The sequence below is a fragment of the Capricornis sumatraensis genome, chromosome 16 (genome assembly GCF_032405125.1).
Source record: "Capricornis sumatraensis isolate serow.1 chromosome 16, serow.2, whole genome shotgun sequence".
NCBI classification, from domain to species: Eukaryota; Metazoa; Chordata; class Mammalia; order Artiodactyla; family Bovidae; genus Capricornis; species Capricornis sumatraensis.
This window is the reverse complement of record NC_091084.1, coordinates 53,794,676-53,816,282: the sequence shown is the minus strand read 5'-3', so window position 1 is coordinate 53,816,282 and position 21,607 is coordinate 53,794,676. Positions and strand designations below refer to the sequence as shown.

The 21,607-nt window shown below is 35.8% G+C and overlaps 1 protein-coding gene and 1 pseudogene across 3 annotated transcripts in view; both read left to right on the top strand.

Moving 5' to 3' along the window:
• Positions 1 to 21,607, top strand: part of RAB6A (RAB6A, member RAS oncogene family) — an 84,893-nt gene that overhangs the window by 52,469 nt on the left and 10,817 nt on the right. The window contains exons 3-6 of one of the 3 annotated variants that reach the window (XM_068989383.1): positions 2,212 to 2,265; positions 3,819 to 3,924; positions 5,605 to 5,716; positions 14,130 to 14,223. In XM_068989383.1, coding sequence (XP_068845484.1) covers positions 2,212 to 2,265; positions 3,819 to 3,924; positions 5,605 to 5,716; positions 14,130 to 14,223 — 366 coding nt within the window. Of the gene's footprint in view, positions 1 to 2,211; positions 2,266 to 3,646; positions 3,753 to 3,818; positions 3,925 to 5,604; positions 5,717 to 14,129; positions 14,224 to 21,607 lie in introns of all 3 variants that reach the window. The other 2 variants (XM_068989384.1, XM_068989385.1) reach the window with 2 other exon arrangements.
• Positions 12,139 to 13,425, top strand: LOC138092889 (sorting nexin-5 pseudogene; annotated as a pseudogene).

The window sequence follows — 21,607 nt, the reverse complement described above, 5'->3', positions numbered from 1 at the left end:
ATCCATAACTTGACTACTGGAAAAACCATAGCCTTGACTAGACAGACCTTTGTTGGCAAAGTAATGTCTCTGCTTTTGAATATGCTATCTAGGTTGGTCATAACTTTCCTTCCAAGGAGTAAGCGTCTTTTAATTTCATGGCTGCAGTCACCATCTGCAGTGATTTTGGAGCCCCCCAAAAATAAAGTCTGACACTGTTTCCACTGTTTCCCATCTATTTGCCATGAAGTGATGGTACTGGATGCCATGATCTTCATTTTCTGAATGTTGAGCTTTAAGCCAACTTTTTCACTCTCTTCTTTCACTTTCATCAAGAGGCTCTTTAATTCTTCTTTACTTTCTGCTATAAGGGTGGTGTCATCTGCATATCTGAGGTTATTGATATTTCTCCCGGCAATGTTGATTCCAGCTTGTGCTTCCTCCAGCCCAGCATTTCTCATGATGTACTCTGCATATAAGTTAAGTAAGCAGGGTGACAGTATACAACCTTGACATACTCTTTTTCTGATTTGGAACCAGTCTGTTCTATATATCACTAGTGGGAATTTAAAATAGTGCAGCCGGGAACTTTCTTGATGATCTAGTGGTTAAGACTCTGCACTTTGATTGCAGGAGATGCAGGTTCAAACCCTAGTCCAGGAACTAAGATCCCACATGCCATGCAGCATGACCATAAAGAAAAATTAACTGATTAATTAATTAAAATAAAATAGTGCCACTGCTGTAGAAACTTTCCTCACAAAGTTAAATAGAATTACCATATGGCCCAGCAGTTTTACTCCTAGTTTTATACCAAAAAGAGTTGAAAACAGGAACTATTAATAGTCAAAATGTCTATCAGTGGATGAATGGATAAACAAATGGTTTATCCGTACACTGTAATTTGGTATTGCTTAATGGGTACAAAATTTCTGTTTGAGGTGGTGAAAAGCTTTTGTAACAATTACAGTTATACAGTTGTGAATGTAATTAATGCCTTTGATTATATACTTAAAATAGTTCAAATATCATATTTTATGGTGTGTATATTTTTGTTATTGCTTAGTTGCTAAGTAGTATCCAAGTCTTTGCAACCCCATGGACTGTAGGTCACGAGATCCCCCTTGTCTATGGGATTTCCCAGTCAAGAATACGGGAGTGGGTTTTCCTTCTCCAGGGAACCTTGCTGACCCAGGAATCAAACCCTCATCTCCTGCATTGGTAGGCAGATTCTTTACTGCTGAGCCACCAGGGAAGCCTGTATTTGTTTTACCACAGTTTGAAAACAAACTTGTCTTTAAAGAATTACATCGCTGTCAGTGTTAAGTTCATCATTCATAACAAATGTAATACCACTCTGCTGGGGGATGTTGATAACAGGGATGCTCTGCGTATGTGAAGGCAGGGGCAAAAGGGAATCTCTGAACCTTTGTCTCAGTTTTGCTGTGAACCGAAAACTACTCTTTAACCCTCTTAACCATTTTTTGAAAGACTTCTTAAAAGAGCAGTTGTGTATTTTACCACAAGTATAGTGTATATAAAATGTATAACATATGAAGTATATATGATACATGAAATTATAAAATATGTATATATAGATTTTTTAAAAAGTATATATATATAAAGTGAATATAGAATTATGTATTAGAAATAGATACAATTTTACTCTCAACTCCACAGCAGAAGTTGTGTGTTCTTAGACAAGTTATATAACTTCTCCAAACTCTGATATTGTTTTGTATAAAATGAGAAAAATAATGAAGCTGGTAGCTACTTTGTAGGGATGTATTAGGATTAGAGATGATCATGTAAAGGGCCTAAAAGAATCTCTAATGTACAGCAAGTGCTCAATAGGTAAAAGCCATTATCACTGAAAATTTTGTTCATTTATTATTTGGCTATGATAGTTTATATATTTATTCATTATTTTTTCTACAATCAGAATACTCACTTGAATTCTAAACTGCTGACTGTCATTGTGTGTTATGTGTGTTAGTCGCTCAGTCGTGCCCGACTCTTTGCGACCCCATGGACTGCAATCCACCAGGTTCCTCTGTCCATGAGATTTTCCAGGCAAGGATAGTAGAGTGGGTTGCCATTTCCTTCTCCAGGGGATCTTCTCAACCCAGGGATCGAACCCGGATCTCCTGCACTGCAGGCAGATTCTTTACCGACTGAGCTACAAGGGAAGCCCAACTATATTTAACTTCTTTGTTTTGTTTTGTTTTATAGGCAACAATTGGTATTGACTTTTTATCAAAAACAATGTACTTGGAGGATCGAACAGTGAGTAATGTTTTCAGTGTTCAATTTTCTGCAACACTGCAGGACAGAATATTATGCTTAAAACTATGATCAGTGATTGTTGCCATAAGAGTACTTAGCAAAGTTGCCAAAGTTGGTGTACAGGCCTTGAGAAAAACTGTTATTATAGAATGAATAGTACTTAGCACTTTGAATTCTTTATCCTCAAGTAGACTCCAAAGGGGAGAGAAAGCCATTATTTATAATACTCTGATAGCCCTAGGCTTGTTAAACACAATATATTGTCTTGACTTGGAATATTATAACAAATAGCATTGAGATAAGAATATTTTCATGAAGAAATTAGAGCTGCTAAAGACCTTTTGTGTACCACTCTGAACCATTCAAACATTTCATTTGAATATCACACAATTTGTGAACTTCCAGGCTTTGTTGGAATATGGTATATACCAAAGTGACTGTGAATAGACAAAAGTGATGTGTATCTCCCTGTTTGATTTTTGTCTTCCATCTTTTGGAATGCTCCCTTTAAGTGCGATATAAATTCTGTATTCTAGCCTGCTGTCCCTTGAAGAGATTCTTGTCACCTAAACAGTAACTCTTAAATGCATTATTTTGGATCCTGTACCCAAAAAGCATTATCTCTAATGACATTTCTTTAAGTTTGTAAGTCTTTTTCTTTTGGATGTTCTCCTTTATGTTTTAATATATAGCATTCCATTTCTTAAAATTTGAAAACAGAAACTGCTTTATGATGATAAAAGAACTTAATGCTTGTTTTCAGGCTTTTCTTCCTGGAATGTAGATGTGAAGAAGAAAGTAAAGACACATTTAAGTAGGGTTGTAAAAAGATATTTCTCCTTTTTGCTAGATTATATATAATGTTCGAGAAATAAATGTGTGGGAGAACAAGCACAGTCGTCAGAGATTCAGTTTCAAAGTGTTCTGTATCCAATAGAGAAAAGAGACATTTTATTTTCATTTCAGAGGGGCTGATCATTGACATTTACCTTTGTTTTTCTCTTTTATTTTCGCTGTTTGAACATGAGCAGTCTGCTTGTGCTGTCTGGAAGGTATAGGATTCAAAGAGAGGTTGTAGAGAGGGGGGATAAAAAGGAAGCTGTACTTCTTGTCCTGTGAAATCTTTCCTATTGCTGTTTTTATTTTTTTATTTTTTGAGTTATGTACCTTCAGAGCAAGCAAATTTTAAATGTTACTCCCTTTTGAAAAAGGGAAGGAATTTTATGTTGTTTTTATTCCTCATATCCCTGCAACCTTTTGCATGAGTTTCCTTTTTACCTCCTTGCCACCCTCCTCCCTTTAAAAATATTATTTCTTTTTTCTTTTTAGTATGAGTTTGGTTTTTTGTTTTTTTTTTTATTTATTTTTTCCCATCCCACAGATCAGGCTGCAGCTGTGGGATACTGCGGGTCAGGAACGTTTCCGTAGCCTCATTCCCAGTTACATCCGTGATTCTGCTGCAGCTGTAGTAGTTTACGATATCACAAGTAGGTATTTTGCAACGGGTTGACCTTTCTTATTTTTCTTGCTTGTTTGACTGATTTTATTGTTAGGTACGATTGCAATTATGGGACACAGCAGGTCAAGAGCGGTTCAGGAGCTTGATTCCTAGCTACATTCGTGACTCCACTGTGGCAGTTGTTGTTTATGATATCACAAGTGAGTGGGGGGGGAATTACGCATTTCTAATCTTCTTTCAACCTTTAGCTTAGTTGCATGCATGTTCTTGTTTTGTGCTTGTTTTCTATACCGGCATGTAAAATTTTTATCATACCAAATCTTATCACACACCATCTAGGTCAGAGTATTTGCTTCATTGTTTGTACCAATATATCTTATTTCTACTATGCCAGGGTTTTTTGCCCCAGAAATTTTCATTTGGGTCTAATTATGAACCCTCTCCAAGGCTTTCTTAGTATCCTGTAATCCCTAAGCTACACCATAATTATGACTGGAAGAGTGTCTCCTTTTTTATTTAATTTGATTTCAGATTTCTTTAAAATAATCTGCATTTATGTCTCTTGCCAAGTTTTCCAAATCCTTCAAGGCTTCTACTGAGGCTGTTAATCATTTTCATTTGAGTGAAATCTGGATTCTCTTGACTAGTTCATTTACTTTGTTGCTAACAAGTGACACTTTTCATTTCTCTCCAAGAAAAACATTTAAATGGGAGACTAAAACAAGTGATGGTCTTCCTTTTTCTTTTCCCTCAAGACTGAATAATAATGCCTTTGGCATTTTAAGTGACTGTAAATTTTGGATAGAGCCTTGATGACTGACAGGGACATATTATCTGATTAAAATTGTCTTTGTAAATTGGTTTATGATATATTAGGCAATATTAAGTATCATTCCATATAGTGCTCCATAATTTAGGGAAACCAGGATAGTACCACATCTTGGACTTCTTTAAAAACATAAACTATAATATTAGCGTACATTTTTACAAATTTGCTCAAACAGAAATCATATTTACTTAAGAATCATTACAGTGGCAGAATTATAAGTTAGAGGTTTGCATTCAGAAACTTTCTATTTTGGTTAGGTGCCAAATGCAGTCCTTCTTTTCTTGAAGCTTTTCTTTGGGTTGCTACCTGTTTTAAAAGTGTATGTTCATTATTGTGCTGTCATAAGTTTTGCATCTTTAAAATGTTTGTGCTTACTTTAACCAAATCAAGTAAAGCCAGGTGTATTCTTTGAAATTTGTGCACATGTGGTTAAAATATTAGCAAATTGTTTTCTTTAGCTGCTGTAAGAATTATTGAAGTACTCAGAATCCAGGGCTGGAAAAGATGGGTTTTGTTATTAGTGATTCTGGTACGTTAAACTAATAAACTCCAAGTTAAAGTGATCACAAACTGAATAAGCAATGCAAACAGAGTGGTGTTGAAAGCTATTGAAAGGCTTTACAAATTTTGTGGATGTGTTGGGACTTACTGGCTGATGTACTTTTGGAGATGCTTTCTTTGTCACGTTTGGTATGTGTAAGTAATCAAAAGAGCATTGTGGCAACATGACACCATATTATCTGCCATAGTTATCCTTTCATCATTTAAATATTTTTTTTCAGTTACATATAGTATATTATACTCATCTGGTCACGTACAAAAATTTTAAACTATTATAAAAGGTACCTTGTGGATTTTATTCTTATGATTTGTTTAGATCACTGATATTTGTATTCAGATAAAATGGAGTCATGTTGCAGGCACATTAAAGGTGGGTTCTAATGTGCCAACCCCCTTCCAACTTCCAGTGCTTTTTTTTTCCTTTTTTGGTCCTTCACTTGGGAAGTTACTTGCAGTAACACTAATCTCTGTCTACCTTCCTATGTACCAGATGTTAACTCCTTCCAGCAAACTACAAAATGGATTGATGATGTCAGAACAGAAAGAGGAAGTGATGTTATCATCATGCTAGTAGGAAATAAAACAGATCTTGCTGATAAGAGGTATGGAATGATTTCATATGTATATGGAATGTTTGATTTCTTTGTTAAGCAGCCTATTATTTTTGTTAGTTTTAAAAGGAGACTTGTTTAATCCTTAATCTTATGCCCCCACTCCTTTTCTTTAATATAAGAACCTGAAATAGATAAACTCAGTCCTGGAAACTCCCTGGTAGTCCAGTGGTTAGGATTCTTTGCTTTCACTGCCAGGGGACATGGGTTCAATCTCTCATTGGGAAACTAAGATCCCACAAACCCCACAGTGTGGCAAAAAAAAACCAAAACATTGAACTCAGTCCTTAAAGGAAAATAATTTTTTTGTGTGTGTAAGCCCATATATAAATAACTTGTGCAAGATTGTTTACACATGAAGCTCATAGCTATTTTGTATTTTTTAGGTCTCATATTAATAAATAAAAGCAGTATTCTGTTAGAGAACAAAATATTTTTAAAAACAAATCCTATCTTTAAAGTATTCATAATGATTAAATGCACACTCTTTTGCTAGCCTTATAAATATTCATTATAATTCAGTAGTGTAGTTTTTTCTTTTCTTTTTTTAATTGTATGGTTGAGCCAAACTGTGAGGTTGAACTGAATAGCTTGATTGTGATACCTTAGTCAAATGAGCAAAGATATATTCAAGTCACAGGATACAAAATGTATTAACATTCACTGTAGAACCCATGGCTTGAATATCTGCCTTTAGCATTCCTCAGTGGTCTACTAGATATTCTTTCTGCTTTAAGTAATCTTGACAATTTAATATTTGAAGTTTTTACTATTTATTATTTGTTTATTCATTAGTTGGATATTGAAATTCCAGTAATGAACTTTCGCTGTTAATTTAAAAGTTATAAAGAAATACAGTATGTTCAAAGATTTATGAAATGTAAAGCCTATTTCTGCTCACAGTACCTCATTTGGAATTGGCAAGAAAGTCTTTCTTTATTTAAAAATAAAGTCAGCATATGACTTCATCTTTTCTTTATGAAAATCATTTTTCAGACTTTGATGCTATTATATAAATTTTCTTTATTTATCTTCACTATGAGAATTTGAAGATCTTATATGTATATATTCTTATAGTGGAGAGTCCCAGGATACCTTCACTATTAAAAGAAAGATTACATATATATTTGTTTCTCTTTATAGCTGGAATTATCTAAAAGGATGCATACAAGCATCTGTTCTTTTTACTGCATAATAGTTGAGTATACAGATATAGAAAGTTATCTAAATTATGTTTATAGTAACTTTTCTTTAAGATAATATTTGTCCATTGCTTTAGAACTTCTTTCTCAGTAATTTTTGCCAGACTATTGCCTGTTAGCTTTCACATTTAAAAGAATTAGTCTTAAAAAAAATTTAATTAAAAAAAAAGAATCAGATTCTTGTTCATTCCATTAAAATAATTTTGTTTTTTCATCTATTTTTATTATTATTTATTACTTTATCTACTTTATTTTATTAATGTAACAGTTGGCTTGTTTTTTAATTGAAGTATAGTTGATTTATAGTGTTTCAAGTATATAGCAAAATGATTCAGAAAAAAATGATTCAGTTATATTAATACATATATATATATTTATCCTTTTTTAGATTCTTTTCCATTATAGTTTATTATAAGATACTGAATATAGTTCCCTGTGCCATACAGTAGGTCCTTGGTGGTTATCTGTTTTACATACAGTGTGTATCTGTTAATCTGAAATTCCCAATAAAATAATTTTTAAATGAGGAAAAAAGTTAAAAAAAATTTTTTACAGCATTAAAAGAAAATCTTTGGTAGTAGGTGGCCTTTCATAAGCATAACATGGAATCCTAATGCCTTAAAGGGAAAGATTGATAAGTTTGAATACATAAATATAAAAATTGTATTCACCTATTAGGTTGGCCATTATTCAAAAGATTGATAATGCACTGTATCATCAAGCATCTGAATAGATTCATACACTGAAAATGTAACTAATACAATTTTCAGCAGAAACAATTTAACATCAGTATTTAAGATACTTTTTGACTGAAATCTACCTCCAATAACTTATTCCATAGATATACCCACAGAAATGTGAAAAAATGAACATAGAAGAGTTATTATTGTACCATTATTTGTAATATTAAAGAATTAAAATCAGTCTAAATGACTGGTAGTAGTAGTAGTATTTTAATAATATAAATGAAATTCTTCCAGTCAGTAAAAAAAAAAAAAAAAAGAGGAATTTATTGCTGGCTTACACAGAAGCTTAAGAAAAACCCTTGATCAATGCATATACCTGAATCCTTTGTCTTTAAAACAAGTAAATAAATAAGATGGTTCTTTGGCCTAGAACAAATCTGTGTAAGAATAAATGAAACTTAACTAGTATTTTTGGGGAAGAGAGTGGGATTATATAGGAGTTTATTGTATTGGTCTTTTAAAAATTACTGTTGTAATCAGAAAAAAAAGTTTTAATAACAGCAATTTAAAGTTAAATGACCTTTTCCACTTTCTTTGACAGTTAGTTTCTTCATGAAAACTTGGAGGAAAGACTGGAATATATCTGTTACAGTGTCTTAGCACCTAGATGCTCAGTATTCTTTTTGTCCTCTGTAGCCCAGTGCTTTGCAGATGTTTCAAACCTGAGAATCACTTGTTAAACACGGTATATTAGACCCTCTTTTAAGATTCTGGCTATAGAGGATTGTGATCAACTTTAAATTTTTTGATGTTTTTGAGCCTTCTTCCAGATTCAGTTAATCCAGAGTAGGTCCCTTGAATCTATGTTTTAATTAATCTTTCTAGGTATGTGCATGCTAAGTTGTTTCAGTCATGTCTGACTCTGTGGGACCCAATGGACTGTAACCTGCCAGGCTCCTCTGTCCATGGGGATTCTCCAGGCAAGAATACTGGAGTGGGTTGCCATGGCTTCCTGCAGGGGATCTTCCTGACCCAGGGATCAAACCTATGTCTCTTGTGTCTCCTGCATTAGCAGGCAGGTTCTTTACCACTCGTGCAACCTAGGAAGTCCCAGGTTCTGGGACTTCTGACAAATCCAAACCACTGTTGTGAACCTTGGTATAGCTAACTTTCAACCATTTTCTTGAGGTGACTTATAGTTCTACAACTAGGTAGAATTTCTACCTGGAATCCTTCACATGTAGGGTCTATGGACTAATAATCATTGATTCAGAACATGTTTGTTGAGTATCATGTATATTTCAGAGGATGCTATATATATTTCAGTGAACTAAAATCTTCAAGGAGATTTTATTCCAGTAAATAAACCAGGCAATAAGCAAATAAAGAAAAAATAGCATGTTTTATAGTGATATATGCTAAGGTTGAAAATAAAGCAGGGAAAAGGAATGTAAAATGTTAAGGACAAGTTTGTAATATTAGGTGGGATAGCAGTGGAAAACCTCCCTGAGAAGATGACTGGTGACCTTTGAGTAAAGAAGCTAAGGAAGTGAGGGAGTTAACTATACAAGTATGTTGAGGAAGAAAAGGTCCTAGGCAGATGACTCAGAAAATACAAAATTACTGAGTTGGGAATACACTTATTTGAGAGACAGCAAGGAAGCCTATATAACTGATAAAGAGAATGATGGAAAGAGCAATATGGAAATTAAATTAAAATAAAATGAAAGATAATGAAGGCCAGATCATGTAGCACAAAGTAAAAACTTTCTGGATGAGATTGGAGGGTTTAAGCAGAGGAGTAGTTTCTCATAGGTCACTGTTTGCTCTGTTGAAAATGCATAAGGGGAGAAGAGAGGAGGATAAACTAGACTTTATTCCAAGCAAGAAATAATGATGACTTGGACCAGGATAGTGGTAACTTGTGTGGTGATCAGTGGTCAAATTTAGATATTTTGAAGATAGAACTGACAGGATATACTGATGTGATAGATAGACTATATACTGATGGATGGAATATATGATGTTGGGGAAGGAGTCATCAAGAATGACCCCTAGATTTTTGGCCTGAGAAATCGTCATTAACTGAGACAGGAGAGACTGCATAAAGAAACAGTTTGGGAGGGAATATCATGACTTCAGCTTTTGGTCATTTTAAGTGTAGAAAGGCTATTAGCTATCCTAATAATTAGAGGTCAGGTAGGCAGTTGGCTATGAGCATGCAGTTCAGAGCAGCAATCCAAGCTAGATATATAAGTTGAGTCATCAGCATATAGATGATATTTAAAGCCATGAGACTGCATAGGATCTCCAAGGCAGTGATTGTAGATAGAGAAAAGGTCCAACGAGTAAGTTTTAGGGCATCTGAAATCGTTTTTCAGAAATCCATACTGCTGAATGGGGTCGCAAAGAGTTGGACATGACTAAGCGACTGAACTGAACTGAAGTGTTTAAAGTTCTGCTGCTGATTGTCTGTCAGCTTACTTTCAAATGGTTAAAAAAATATTTTTAAAAATTTATAGATTAATACGTAGAGAATGAGTGGATTTAACAAGCAGATAGGATAAAGCATTAGCAGTTGAAGTATTATATATAAAGAATGATTTTGCTCTAGAAGGTGGAGAAATTGTAGAATAATATCTTCTTGTAGACAAGAAGAGAGTGGAATCTAGTACATTGGTATAAGTTTGAGGAATAAGGACAGTTCTTCCACAGTCGTGGGTCTAGAGGTAGAATATGAGGCACACACACAAGTAGATTGTAGGATAGATGTGGTGTGAGCTTGTAGAAATTCTCTTACATTGCTTTGGTTTTCTGTTTTGTAAGAAGCAAGATTTATCAGCTGATAGTTTCAGTTCAATTCAGTCGCTCAGCCGTGTCCTATTCTTTGCCACCCCATAAATTGCAGCACGCCAGGCCTCCCTGTTCATCACCAACTCCTGGAGTTCACTCAGACTCACGTCCATTGAGTCGGTGATGTCATCCAGCCATCTCATCCTCTGTCGTCCCCTTCTCCTCCTGCCCCTAATTCCCCCCAGCATCAGAGTCTTTTCCAATGAGTCAACTCTTCACATGAGGTGGCCAAAGTATTGGAGTTTCAGCTTCAGCATCAGTCCTTCCAATGAACACCCAGGACTGATCTCCTTTAGAATGGACTGGTTGGATCTCCTTGTAGTCCAAGGGACTCTCAAGAGTCTTTTCCAACACCACAGTTCAAAAGCATCAATTCTTTGGCGCTCAGCTTTCTTCACAGTCCAACTCTCACATCCATACATGACCACTGGAAAAACCATAGCCTTGACTAGATGGACCTTTGTTGGCAAGGTAATATCTCTGCTTTTCAATATGCTATCTAGGTTGGTCATAACTTACCTCCCAAGGAGTAAGCGTCTTTTAATTTCATGGCTGCAATCACCATCTGCGGTGATTTCGGAGCCCCAAAAAATGAAGTCTGACACTGTTTCCACTGTTTCCCCATCTATTTCCCATGAAGTGATGGGACCAGATGCCATGATCTTAGTTTTCTGAATGTTGAGCTTTAAGCCAACTTTTCACTCTCCTCTTTCACTTTCATCAAGAGGCTTTTTAGTTCCTCTTCACTTTCTGCCATAAGGGTGGTGTCATCTTAGATCCATTTAATTAGAATAGTTGCTTATTCATTAAACACCTATATGATTGCTGGGCACTAGGAAGACCACGATAAATGAGAGAATACTGCTCTTGAAGAGCTGACATCTTGAGAAGCTTCCCTGTAAAAGAAGCATTAATACTGTGTATCAAGAAACTTTAACATATGTCTTAGACTCACTTGTTCCAGTTACAGAAATCCACAAAATCCAACCTAAAGAAATGATCCAAAGTGCTCAAAGCACAAAGATGTCCATAGCAACATTTTTCACAGTAGTGTAAAATTTGAAAGCAACATACATTTTTAATACTTTGAGACTGGTTAAAATAGATAAATGTCTAGCCATTAAAAATTGTTTTACATTAAAAAATTTTAATCACAAAACTAAATTTTTATAATCTGATGTTAAAATATTGGGTTGGCCAAAAAGTGTGTTTGGGTTATATATTCTTTTCCATTATGGTTTATCATAAAATATTAAATATAATTCCCTATGCTATACACCTCTGGTTCTTGTTGTTTATCCATTCTGTATAGTTTGAATCTGCTAACCCCAAACTTCCACTCCATCCCTCCCTTCCTCAGCAGCCACAGGTTTGTTCTTCATGTTTGTGAGTCTATTTCATTAATGTCATATTTTAGATCCTATATATAAGTGATATCATATGGTATTTGTCTTTCTGACGTAAGAAGTGCACAAATTTTAAGTATATTGCAGTTTGATAATCAAACTAGTCTTACCTGTATAACTAGCACCGTATTAAGAAAAGTTCAGCTTTCTTGAGACGCGCCTCGCTACTAGAGCTCCTGGGCTTCCGCGTCCCCAGGCCGGCCCTGTGGTTGGCAGCTTCCGGGTGGCCCGGAGCGAGGGTGGCCCCGCTCGAGACCTGCGTCGCCATGGCCGCGGTTCCCGAGGTGTTGCAGCAGCAGGAGGAGGACCGCAGTAAGCTGAGATCTGTGTCAGTGGACCTGAATGTTGATCCCTCGCTTCAGATTGACATACCTGATGCACTCAGTGAGAGAGATAAAGTCAAATTTACAGTGCACACCAAGGCCACACTGCCCACGTTTCAGAGCCCAGAGTTTTCTGTTACAAGGCAACATGAAGACTTTGTGTGGCTACATGACATTCTTATTGAAACTACAGACTATGCTGGGCTTATCATCCCGCCGGCGCCGACCAAGCCCGACTTCGATGGCCCTCGAGAGAAGATGCAGAAGCTGGGAGAGGGTGAAGGGTCAATGACGAAAGAAGAATTTGCCAAGATGAAGCAAGAGCTAGAAGTGGAGTACCTTCCTGTCTTCAAGAAGACGGTGTCTTCACACGAAGTCTTTCTCCAGCGGCTCTCTTCCCACCCTGTTCTCAGTAAGGACCGCATCTTCCACGTGTTCTTGGAATATGATCAAGATCTAAGTGTCAGGTGAAAAAATACTAAAGAGATGTTTGGTGGCTTTTTTAAAAGTGTGGTGAAAAGTGCTGATGAAGTTCTTTTCTCAGGAGTTAAAGAGGTGGATGATTTTTTTGAGCAAGAGAAGACTTTCCTCATCAGCTACTACAACAGGATCAAGGATTCCTGTGCAAAGGCTGACAGGATGACCAGATCTCATAAAAATGTCACAGATGATTGTATCCACACCACAGCCTGCTTGCATAGCCTGGCTTTAGAGGAGCCTACAGTCATCAAGAAGTACCTGTTGAAGGTGGCTGAGCTGTTTGAAAAACTTAGGAAAGTGGAGAGTCGAGTCTCCTCAGATGAAGACTTGAAGCTGACAGAGCTCCTGCGATACTACATGCTCAACATAGAGGCTGCCAAGGATCTCTTATACCGATGCACCAAAGCCCTCATCGACTATGAGAATTCAAATAAAGCGCTGGATAAGGCCCGGTTAAAGAGCAAAGATGTCAAGCTGGCCGAGACAAACCAGCAGGAATGCTGCCAGAAGTTTGAACAGCTCTCTGAATCTGCAAAAGAAGAGCTAATCAGTTTCAAGCGGAAGAGAGTGGCAGCATTCAGGAAGAATCTAATTGAAATGTCTGAACTGGAAATAAAGCATGCCAGGAACAACGTGTCCCTCCTGCAAAGCTGCATCGACCTGTTCAAGAACAACTGAGTGAAGGACTGAATGTGAAGAAAGCCAGCATCACTTGCACTCAAATCATTACCACAGAAGATTGACTTGATTTATCTTGACTTCAGTTTAAAATTATGTGAATACATATTTTGATTTCTAAAGATCTTAACACTTAACCATGTTGGTTTAAAAATATTTCTATTGCATGCTCCTTGGACATAACTAATCTTGATGCAGTTAATACCTCAGTGGGTAGAATCTTAAGTACTGGGTTCTCCTCTAATTTGTAGTAATGAAGAAGGGGTGCGGAATCACGTGCCTTCTGGAGTGAGTGTAATCAGTAGGGGCCCCGCACATGTCATCTCAAGTTTCATGTGCCCGTGTCCCTGTAATTTAGGGTAGGTACCTGTTAATGGCAGATGAGTCAGCTACTCGTTGCAGGTAAAAGACATTCCATCCCTTTGTCAAGTGATTTTCCCCTTTCTTACTCACAGATCGGTAGTCACCTTCAGCTGTTTGTACTATAACAAGAGCAAGAAAACTGCCGTATCTTTATATATACCCTTTGCAACTCTATTTTTGTAGCTGGGATACAAATATTTGTGGGGAGAGGCTTATCTTGAGGGTATAAGAACAACTAATGTGAACCCCTCCCTTCCTGGTGGGGGCACAGTATGTGTGTGCTTGGACTTTTTATAAAGCATCCAATAAAATAATCCATGCTCTCAAAAAAAAAAAAAGTTCAGAACCTTGTTTATAATCTTCATATCATCATCTTTCAAAAAGGTGAATTTGTTTATTTTATTTTTCTACAGGCAAGTGTCAATTGAGGAAGGAGAGAGGAAAGCCAAAGAGCTGAATGTTATGTTTATTGAAACTAGTGCAAAAGCAGGATACAATGTAAAGCAGGTAAGTTATTTGAGAATGAGTGGGTTAAGGTTATCAAATTGAAAAAATATATTTTAAAATAATTGTATGAGTTTTCTATTCTCTAGTGTAAGATTTTCTTCCAGTTGACAGTAGCAGGCCTTATGAATTAGCAACATACTACAATGAACAGTGAAAAATCTAAATGTGACATAGTTTGGGAAAAAGAAGAGACTTGTAAAACTTTTCAGATTGTTCATAGAACGAGTATTTCATTATGATTAGAAGATGATTGCTGGGTTGTAAACTGGCCATACTCTAACTGCATCCCTACTGCCTTGTTTTAAGGTGAATTTTCTTCATTTTAGTGTTTGATGATAAGATTATGATAAACAAGTATTTGCTTTCAGGCTTGTTATAAAAATACATTCTGATTATTTTATCCTTAATAACTGCTGGTATTAACAGTGTTTATAACAGTGTTTATTCATGTTTTGGAGAACAGGAAAATATGGGGAGACCTCACATTATCAAGTTGTTACCTTAAAGATGGGGTAACCAAAAACTTACCTGCTTAATTCTTCAGGTCTACATATCATATAGAGTACTGGTCCCAGATTTATAGGCTTTACCTCCCAATAAATTATTTTTAAATTGTATGTTATCAGTAAAGGGGTAAAATTAAATCCTTGAAACTGAGTAAGTAGAGCTTTATGAAAAATTCTCATTATTGTTTTCATTTTTGGCTCTTCCCAATTCTCTTTACCTTGAAACATGTAAGTAATACTGAATTGTCACTAATTCCCTCCTCATACTATATTGTTTCATGGCTCCATATCTGCATTCATGCTGTGTTCTCTTTGCTTAGAATACTCATTTTCTTCTTTCCTGACTGATACCTACCCATATTTTTAAGTTTCAGTTTAGATGTCAGCTATTTAGAGGTATTTTCTCTTACATTCTCCACCGTGCTGTTCTGTGCTTAGTTGCTTGATTGTGTCTGACTCTTACGTGATCCAATGGACTGTAGCTTACCAGGCTCCTCTGTCTATGGGGATTCTCCAGCCAAGAATACTGGAGTGAGTGCCATCTCCTCCTCTAGGGAATCTTCCCAACCCAGGGATCGAACCCAGGTCCCCCATTTCAGGTGGATTCTTTACATTTGAGCCACCAGGGAAGCCCATTCTCCACCATACCTCCAGGTATTATCACTTAGTGATAAATGACTCTCTTGTGTGCTTTCACAGATCCTTGACCCCTGTGAAACCCCTGTTATAGAACTTACCACATTGTATTGAAATTGCTTTCCCATCAAAATTATATATTCTCAGAGCCTGCAAGTATATAAGGAATTTATTAAACAGTTTGAGTAGTAAAAGTTGCCATAATATTATCATATGTTACTGTTTTAAGACAAAGAAGTGGGTAGCTTCATTTACCTTTCTCTATTACAGATGTTTTGATAAGGATGTGAAATAGTTGCTTATATGTTAGAATATGGACTTCTCCAAGACATCTTTGGATCTGGGTTAACCCCAGATCCAACCCCTTCTAAAGAAGGGGTTGCTGTGGTCCCCTAATCCCAACCTTAAGTAATCTCATAGGTTTAGTAACAGCTTTCTTGAGGTATAATTTGTGTACCACAAAATTCACTTGTTTTAAGTGTAGGATTCAGTTATTTTCAGTGAATTTACATCATTGTGCAACCATCACCATAATTCAGCTTTAGAACATTTTCATCACTTGCCATGCAATTTTTTTCTAGAAGCCTGACCTGTACAGACAGATATTGGTACCCATTGATAATGAAGAGAGACTTTTTACAAAACAATCTTATCCTGAATTTGAAACCCATGTGCTACTTTATTATTTCTCCTTATTTAGATGATATGTCTGAATGTGTGGTTTTGCTAAAGTCCCTATTCTGTTAGGACCTGATTTTGTTATTTTTTTAAATATAAATGTGACTAAAATTTCTGATTTCAAACTTTGGAACAGAACTGCCTTTTAATGTTTTTGTAGCTTCTTAACTCGTAAAAACCATTACGTTTTATTTTATAGAGAGTACCAACGGTGTGTTTAGAATTTTATTTCAATATTTAAAGACCTATGCTTTGTTAGCTTATATAATTAAGTTAAGGAAGAAAGAAATCCTGGGGTTCTCACATGCCCATGAAATAATGAAAAATTAAAAAACAATTAAAATCTTATGTTAATAAGCACATTTAAATAATAGGTTTAAAATCTTCCCCCCTAACTGTATATAGTTCATCATTTAGAATGCATTTCTGCCATGTGTGGAAATTACTGATTTTAACTTTTAGATAAGAAATAAATCATAATCCATTTTTAAAAATTATTTTTTATGGATTATCTGTTCCTTGAGTTAGGTTTTATAAAGGGACTTAAAACTAATCAGCTAGAGTATCACTTTTAAAAACTTAATTTTTAAATGACCAGTGTTTTTAAAATGAAAGTGTTTATCTTTTTAGTTGCACCACAAGTCACTCCAATGTTTTTTTTAAAAAAATGGTCTTTGATACTGGTTAGCTGTATAGAAAAATTCAAATTTTCTTAAGTAAAATTTTTATCAAATCTGCCCAGTAACCATTGCCCAATTCTTGACTGGACAGTGCACCTTGTGTGGTTGGAGTTCAGTGCTTATTTTCCTAGGATTAGAGATTAATGGGTCTCAATTTTAATGTGCATCAGTTACCTGAAAGTTTATATAAACTACTAGTTCCTGAGGCTTGACTTACAGATACTGATTCAGTAAGTCTAGGTTAGTATCCTAAAATCTACATTTTTAATAAGAATACCAAGGGATTTCTCATGCAAACCATACTTTGTAAAAAGACACAGAAAGCCATAGAGATGGTTTGTCAATTATATCAAATATATTCAGTGTGATAATTTGAACAAGTGTTAATTCCCTAATCCCTGTTAGATGCAGAAGACAGGCCTCCTACACTCAAACCCCTCAATCTTTTGTAGAAGCCAAATTTAAAACATGAGGAATTAAATGTCATGCGTCCCAAGTGTCAAAATGTGTCTTCGTAAAATAAGGGGACGAATGTAGTGAAACCCAGAAGCTCTCTTGATTTGGTTGTTTCCACACTTTAGGACCATCATTTAGATACCAGGTCTTGTTGATTCTCCTTTTTCCGTTGGTGTATTAAGGTACTTGTCTATTTATTGCCTTGTTTGCTCCCATAACTTATTAACTGATAGCTGCTCCAATGTTGCCCAACTTTAGTTTACTCTCCATTCTGCTGCCAGAATGATTGTTTTACAATACATATCTGCTCAGGTTACATCTGTGAATTTTATCCTGAATTTTAAGCAAACTTCTTAGTGTGCTATGCTCTAATGTTCAGAATATGTGATCTGGCCCCTCCATATATCACAATTCTAATCTTTGGCCACCACATACCCATACAATACATCTTAAAGTGCCTGAAGTTTACTGTGTTCTCACATTTTCATTGTATGGGGTTGTCCTTTCTAACACATTCCTTCCTCCCTATTTGCTATCTGTAATTAAAAGCCCAGTTTAAACATAATCAAATGTAGATGTGCCTTTCCTATTTGTTGTAGTAGCTCTTTTAATATTGAAGTTTTTTGTCAGCTCTGCCTCCCATTAGACTGAACTCAGTAAATGTTCATTGAATGAAAGAATAATATACTGAGCTTGATTAATAATTTAATGACTGTGCTTGACTGTGTCTTAAGCTTAGAAAATCTAGGTTACATGGGGAATTTTCCTTCATTCAGTACCTTGACTGCAACTTAGATAAAGATACATTGAATTTGTTTTAATTTAGCTAAATTTATATTGAACTTTTCCACTAGTTTATTAAGATAAGTATTTATAGGGATATGTACACATCTTGAGTTTATAATTAGATGAATTTTGATAAATGTAATGACCACATTAATGAAGATACAGAAATAGGTTGTTTGATTTCCAAATATTTGAGGCATTTCTAGAGTTTGTTATGGCTTCTAATTTAATTGTGCTGTGATCAGAGAATATCCTCTGTAACATTTCAGTTGTTTATAATTCACTGAGACTTGTTTTATGGCCTGGCACGTGGCCTGTGTTGATGAATGTTCCATGTGCCCTGGAAAAGAAAAACTTTTCTGCAGTTGTCAGGTACAGTGTTCTATAAATAATATCAATTAGGTCAAAACAATTGATAGCATTGTTCAAATCTTAGATAGAACATGACTTAGTCACTCAGTCATGTCCGACTCTTTTGCAACCCCCTAGACTGTAGCCTGCCAAGCTCTCTGTCCACAGGATTTCCCAGGCAAGAACACTGGAGTGGGTTGCCATTTCTTTCTCCAGGGGATCTTTCTGACCCATGTATTGAACTTGCGTCTCCTGCACTGCAGGTGGATGCTTTACTGCTGAGCCATCAGATACTTCCCATGGTGGAATTAGCAGACAAGAATTTCAAAGCAATTACTCAAATATGTTCAAGAACTTGAAGGTAACAATGGCCATAATGATTGAACAGATGGAGAATTCTGACAAAGAAATGGGAATTTTAATTTTGGGAGGTGGGTAGTTCAATCAATTACTAAGAATGGGGTATTAAATTTTTCTATAACAATATTTGTATTCATGGGAGCTTAGTTCCCCAACCAGGGATTGAACCTGGGCCTTCAGCAGTGAAAGCATGGAGTCCTAACTACTGGAGCACCAGGGAATTCCTTCTGTCAGCTTTTAGTTGATGTGTGTTGAAGTTTTGTTATTAGATGCATACATGTTAATGTTGTTATCCTCCTAATGTGTTAATTTTAAAAATAATGAGAAATATTGTTCTTTATCTCTGATAATACTGCTTTCCATTATTTGATCTTAATATGGCCACAGCAGCTCTCTACTTATTGTTTACTTGGTATCTCTTTTTCTTTGTAAAGTGAGCTCTTGTAGATGTTATACAGTTGGATTTTTTTTTCCCCCTCTGGTGTGGCTATCTTTTGAGTGTTTGGTTTATTTAGATTTAATTGTAGTTAGGTTTATTTCTACCATTCGCTCTTTGCTTTCTGCCTGTCCCTCTGTCATTTTTGTTTTAATCAAGTACTTTTATGTTATGTTTTAATTCCTCTTTTGATCCTTAGCTTTTGTTCATAACCTTTTTAGTGGTTGCTCTAGGGGTTAAATTAGAGTTAGTATTATGCCATTTCATATGAGATTATGCACCCTGTCCTTTGTGTTCTTGTTGTCACGTATTTTGTATTTACATATATTATAAACCTCCATATTAAATGTGTTTTTTTTTTTTAGATTTACTTTTATTTTTTGACTGTGGTGGATCTTTACTACTGCATGTGGGCTATCTTTAATTGCAGCTCATGGGGGGCTACTCTCTAGTTGTGCATGGGCTTCTCATTGCAGTGCCTTCTCTTGTGAAGAACTGGCTCTAGGTGCATGGGCTCAGTAGTTGCGGCTCATGGGCTATAGAGCGCAGGCTCAGTAGTTGTGGCATACAGGCTTAGTTGCTCTGCAGCTTGTGGATCTTCCAGCACAGGGATCTAACTAGTGTCCCTTGCATTGCAAGGCAGATTCTTAACTACTAGATCACCAGGGAAGCCCAATAAATATTTTAATTTTCGCTTTAAACAGTAATTAACAGAAGAAAAAAGATAATCCTATTTACCTATATACTTACCATTTCCAGTGCTCTTCATTCCTTCTTACAGATCTAAGTTTCACCTGATATTTTTCTTTAGCCTAAATAACTTCCTTTACTGTTTGTTTCAGGGGTCTCCTAGTGATAAATTCTCTCTGCTTTCACATATGCCAAAAGGCCATTTGAAGAATAATTTTGAAGAATATTTTTGAAAGTTTTAAAATTTTGTTTTGGAAAGAAATTTTTCTCTTCCAGTACTTCAAAGTTGCCTTTCTATTGTCTTCTGGATTCCATTGTTTTTAATGAGAAGGGAACCCTAATTTATATCATTCTGTTTGTAATGTGTTGTTTTAAAGTATTTTTCCTGTCCCATTTTCTTATTTTCTCCAGTGGCACATCTATTAAATGACTTGATATTATCCCATGCCTGCTAGTCATTAAGGCTTCTGTTCATTGTTTTTATTACCTTATTTTCCTCTCTTTTCAGATTATATATTATTATTGATGTGTCTTCAAGTTCACTGTTCCTTTTTCTGCCATATCTAAACTGTGATGAAGTCCATTCAGTGAATTTATTATTTCAGATAATTGTAATTCAGTCCTAAATTTTTTTTATTTCTTAAAATTCCCATTTCTTTGTCAGAATTCTCCATCTGTTCAATCATTATGGCCATTGTTACCTTCAAGTTCTTGAACATATTTGAGTAATTGCTTTGAAATTCTTGTCTGCTAATTCCACCATGGGAAGTATCTGATGGCTCAGCAGTAAAGCATCCACCTGCAGTGCAGGAGACGCAAGTTCAATACATGGGTCAGAAAGATCCCCTGGAGAAAGAAATGGCAACCCACTCCAGTGTTCTTGCCTGGGAAATCCTGTGGACAGAAGAGCTTGGCAGGCTACAGTCTAGGGGGTTGCAAAAGAGTCGGACATGACTGAGTGACTAAACAGCAACAAATTCCAACATTTGGGTCAGCTAAGAGCCTATTTCTGATGGCTGTTTACTTTTTCTCTTGACTCTAAGTAGATTTTTCTTTTCTGTTTCATGTATCTAGTAATTTTTTATTGTATGCTTGGCATAGTATATACATAGAGATTCTGGTTTCTGTTACTTTTCTCTAAAGTTTGGGATTGTATTATGGCAGGTTGTTATATTGCTGCCTGATGATCATGAATTTGTATAGTCTTGATATTATGCAGTTCGGGTGGGCCTGTAGAAAGCCTGAGATGTTTAGCAGGGTTTTCTATTTTGGTGAGACTCAAACTCTAAACGGTATCCCTGATGCAGGCGGTAGCTGAAATCTCTGCTCATTTCTTTCAGCATTCTTTCTAGCTTTTGCTTTCAAGTAGTTCCTTGGAGTCATCTACATGGTGACTCCTTAGAGCTTGTCCTACATATGTACCATTAAGGAGTTAACTGAGGGTTTGTAGGAATTTTATGTGTAAATTTTAGGGCCTCTTGGGTCCCTCCTTTTTGTTATTTCCTTCATCAGTATGGCCATCCTGGTAGTTAGTTGACACCTCAAACATGTAAAACTCTAGTTTTTGCTTGAGTTCTAACCACCCTTTATTGTACAAGCTAGGATTGGCTCTTGGGAAAACCTGTTGATAAGCATGACTCTCATCCATTGAGTGTGAGTTCTGTTTTTCCCAGGATTGAATTACTCCTAGTTTGTATCTCCTCTTGTTACTCTTGAAAGTCTTCAAATAGTTGTTCAGAGTTAATAATTGCTATCTGCAAGAGTGTTAGTCCTATACAAGCTGCTGTGTGTTACCAAAAGTGGAG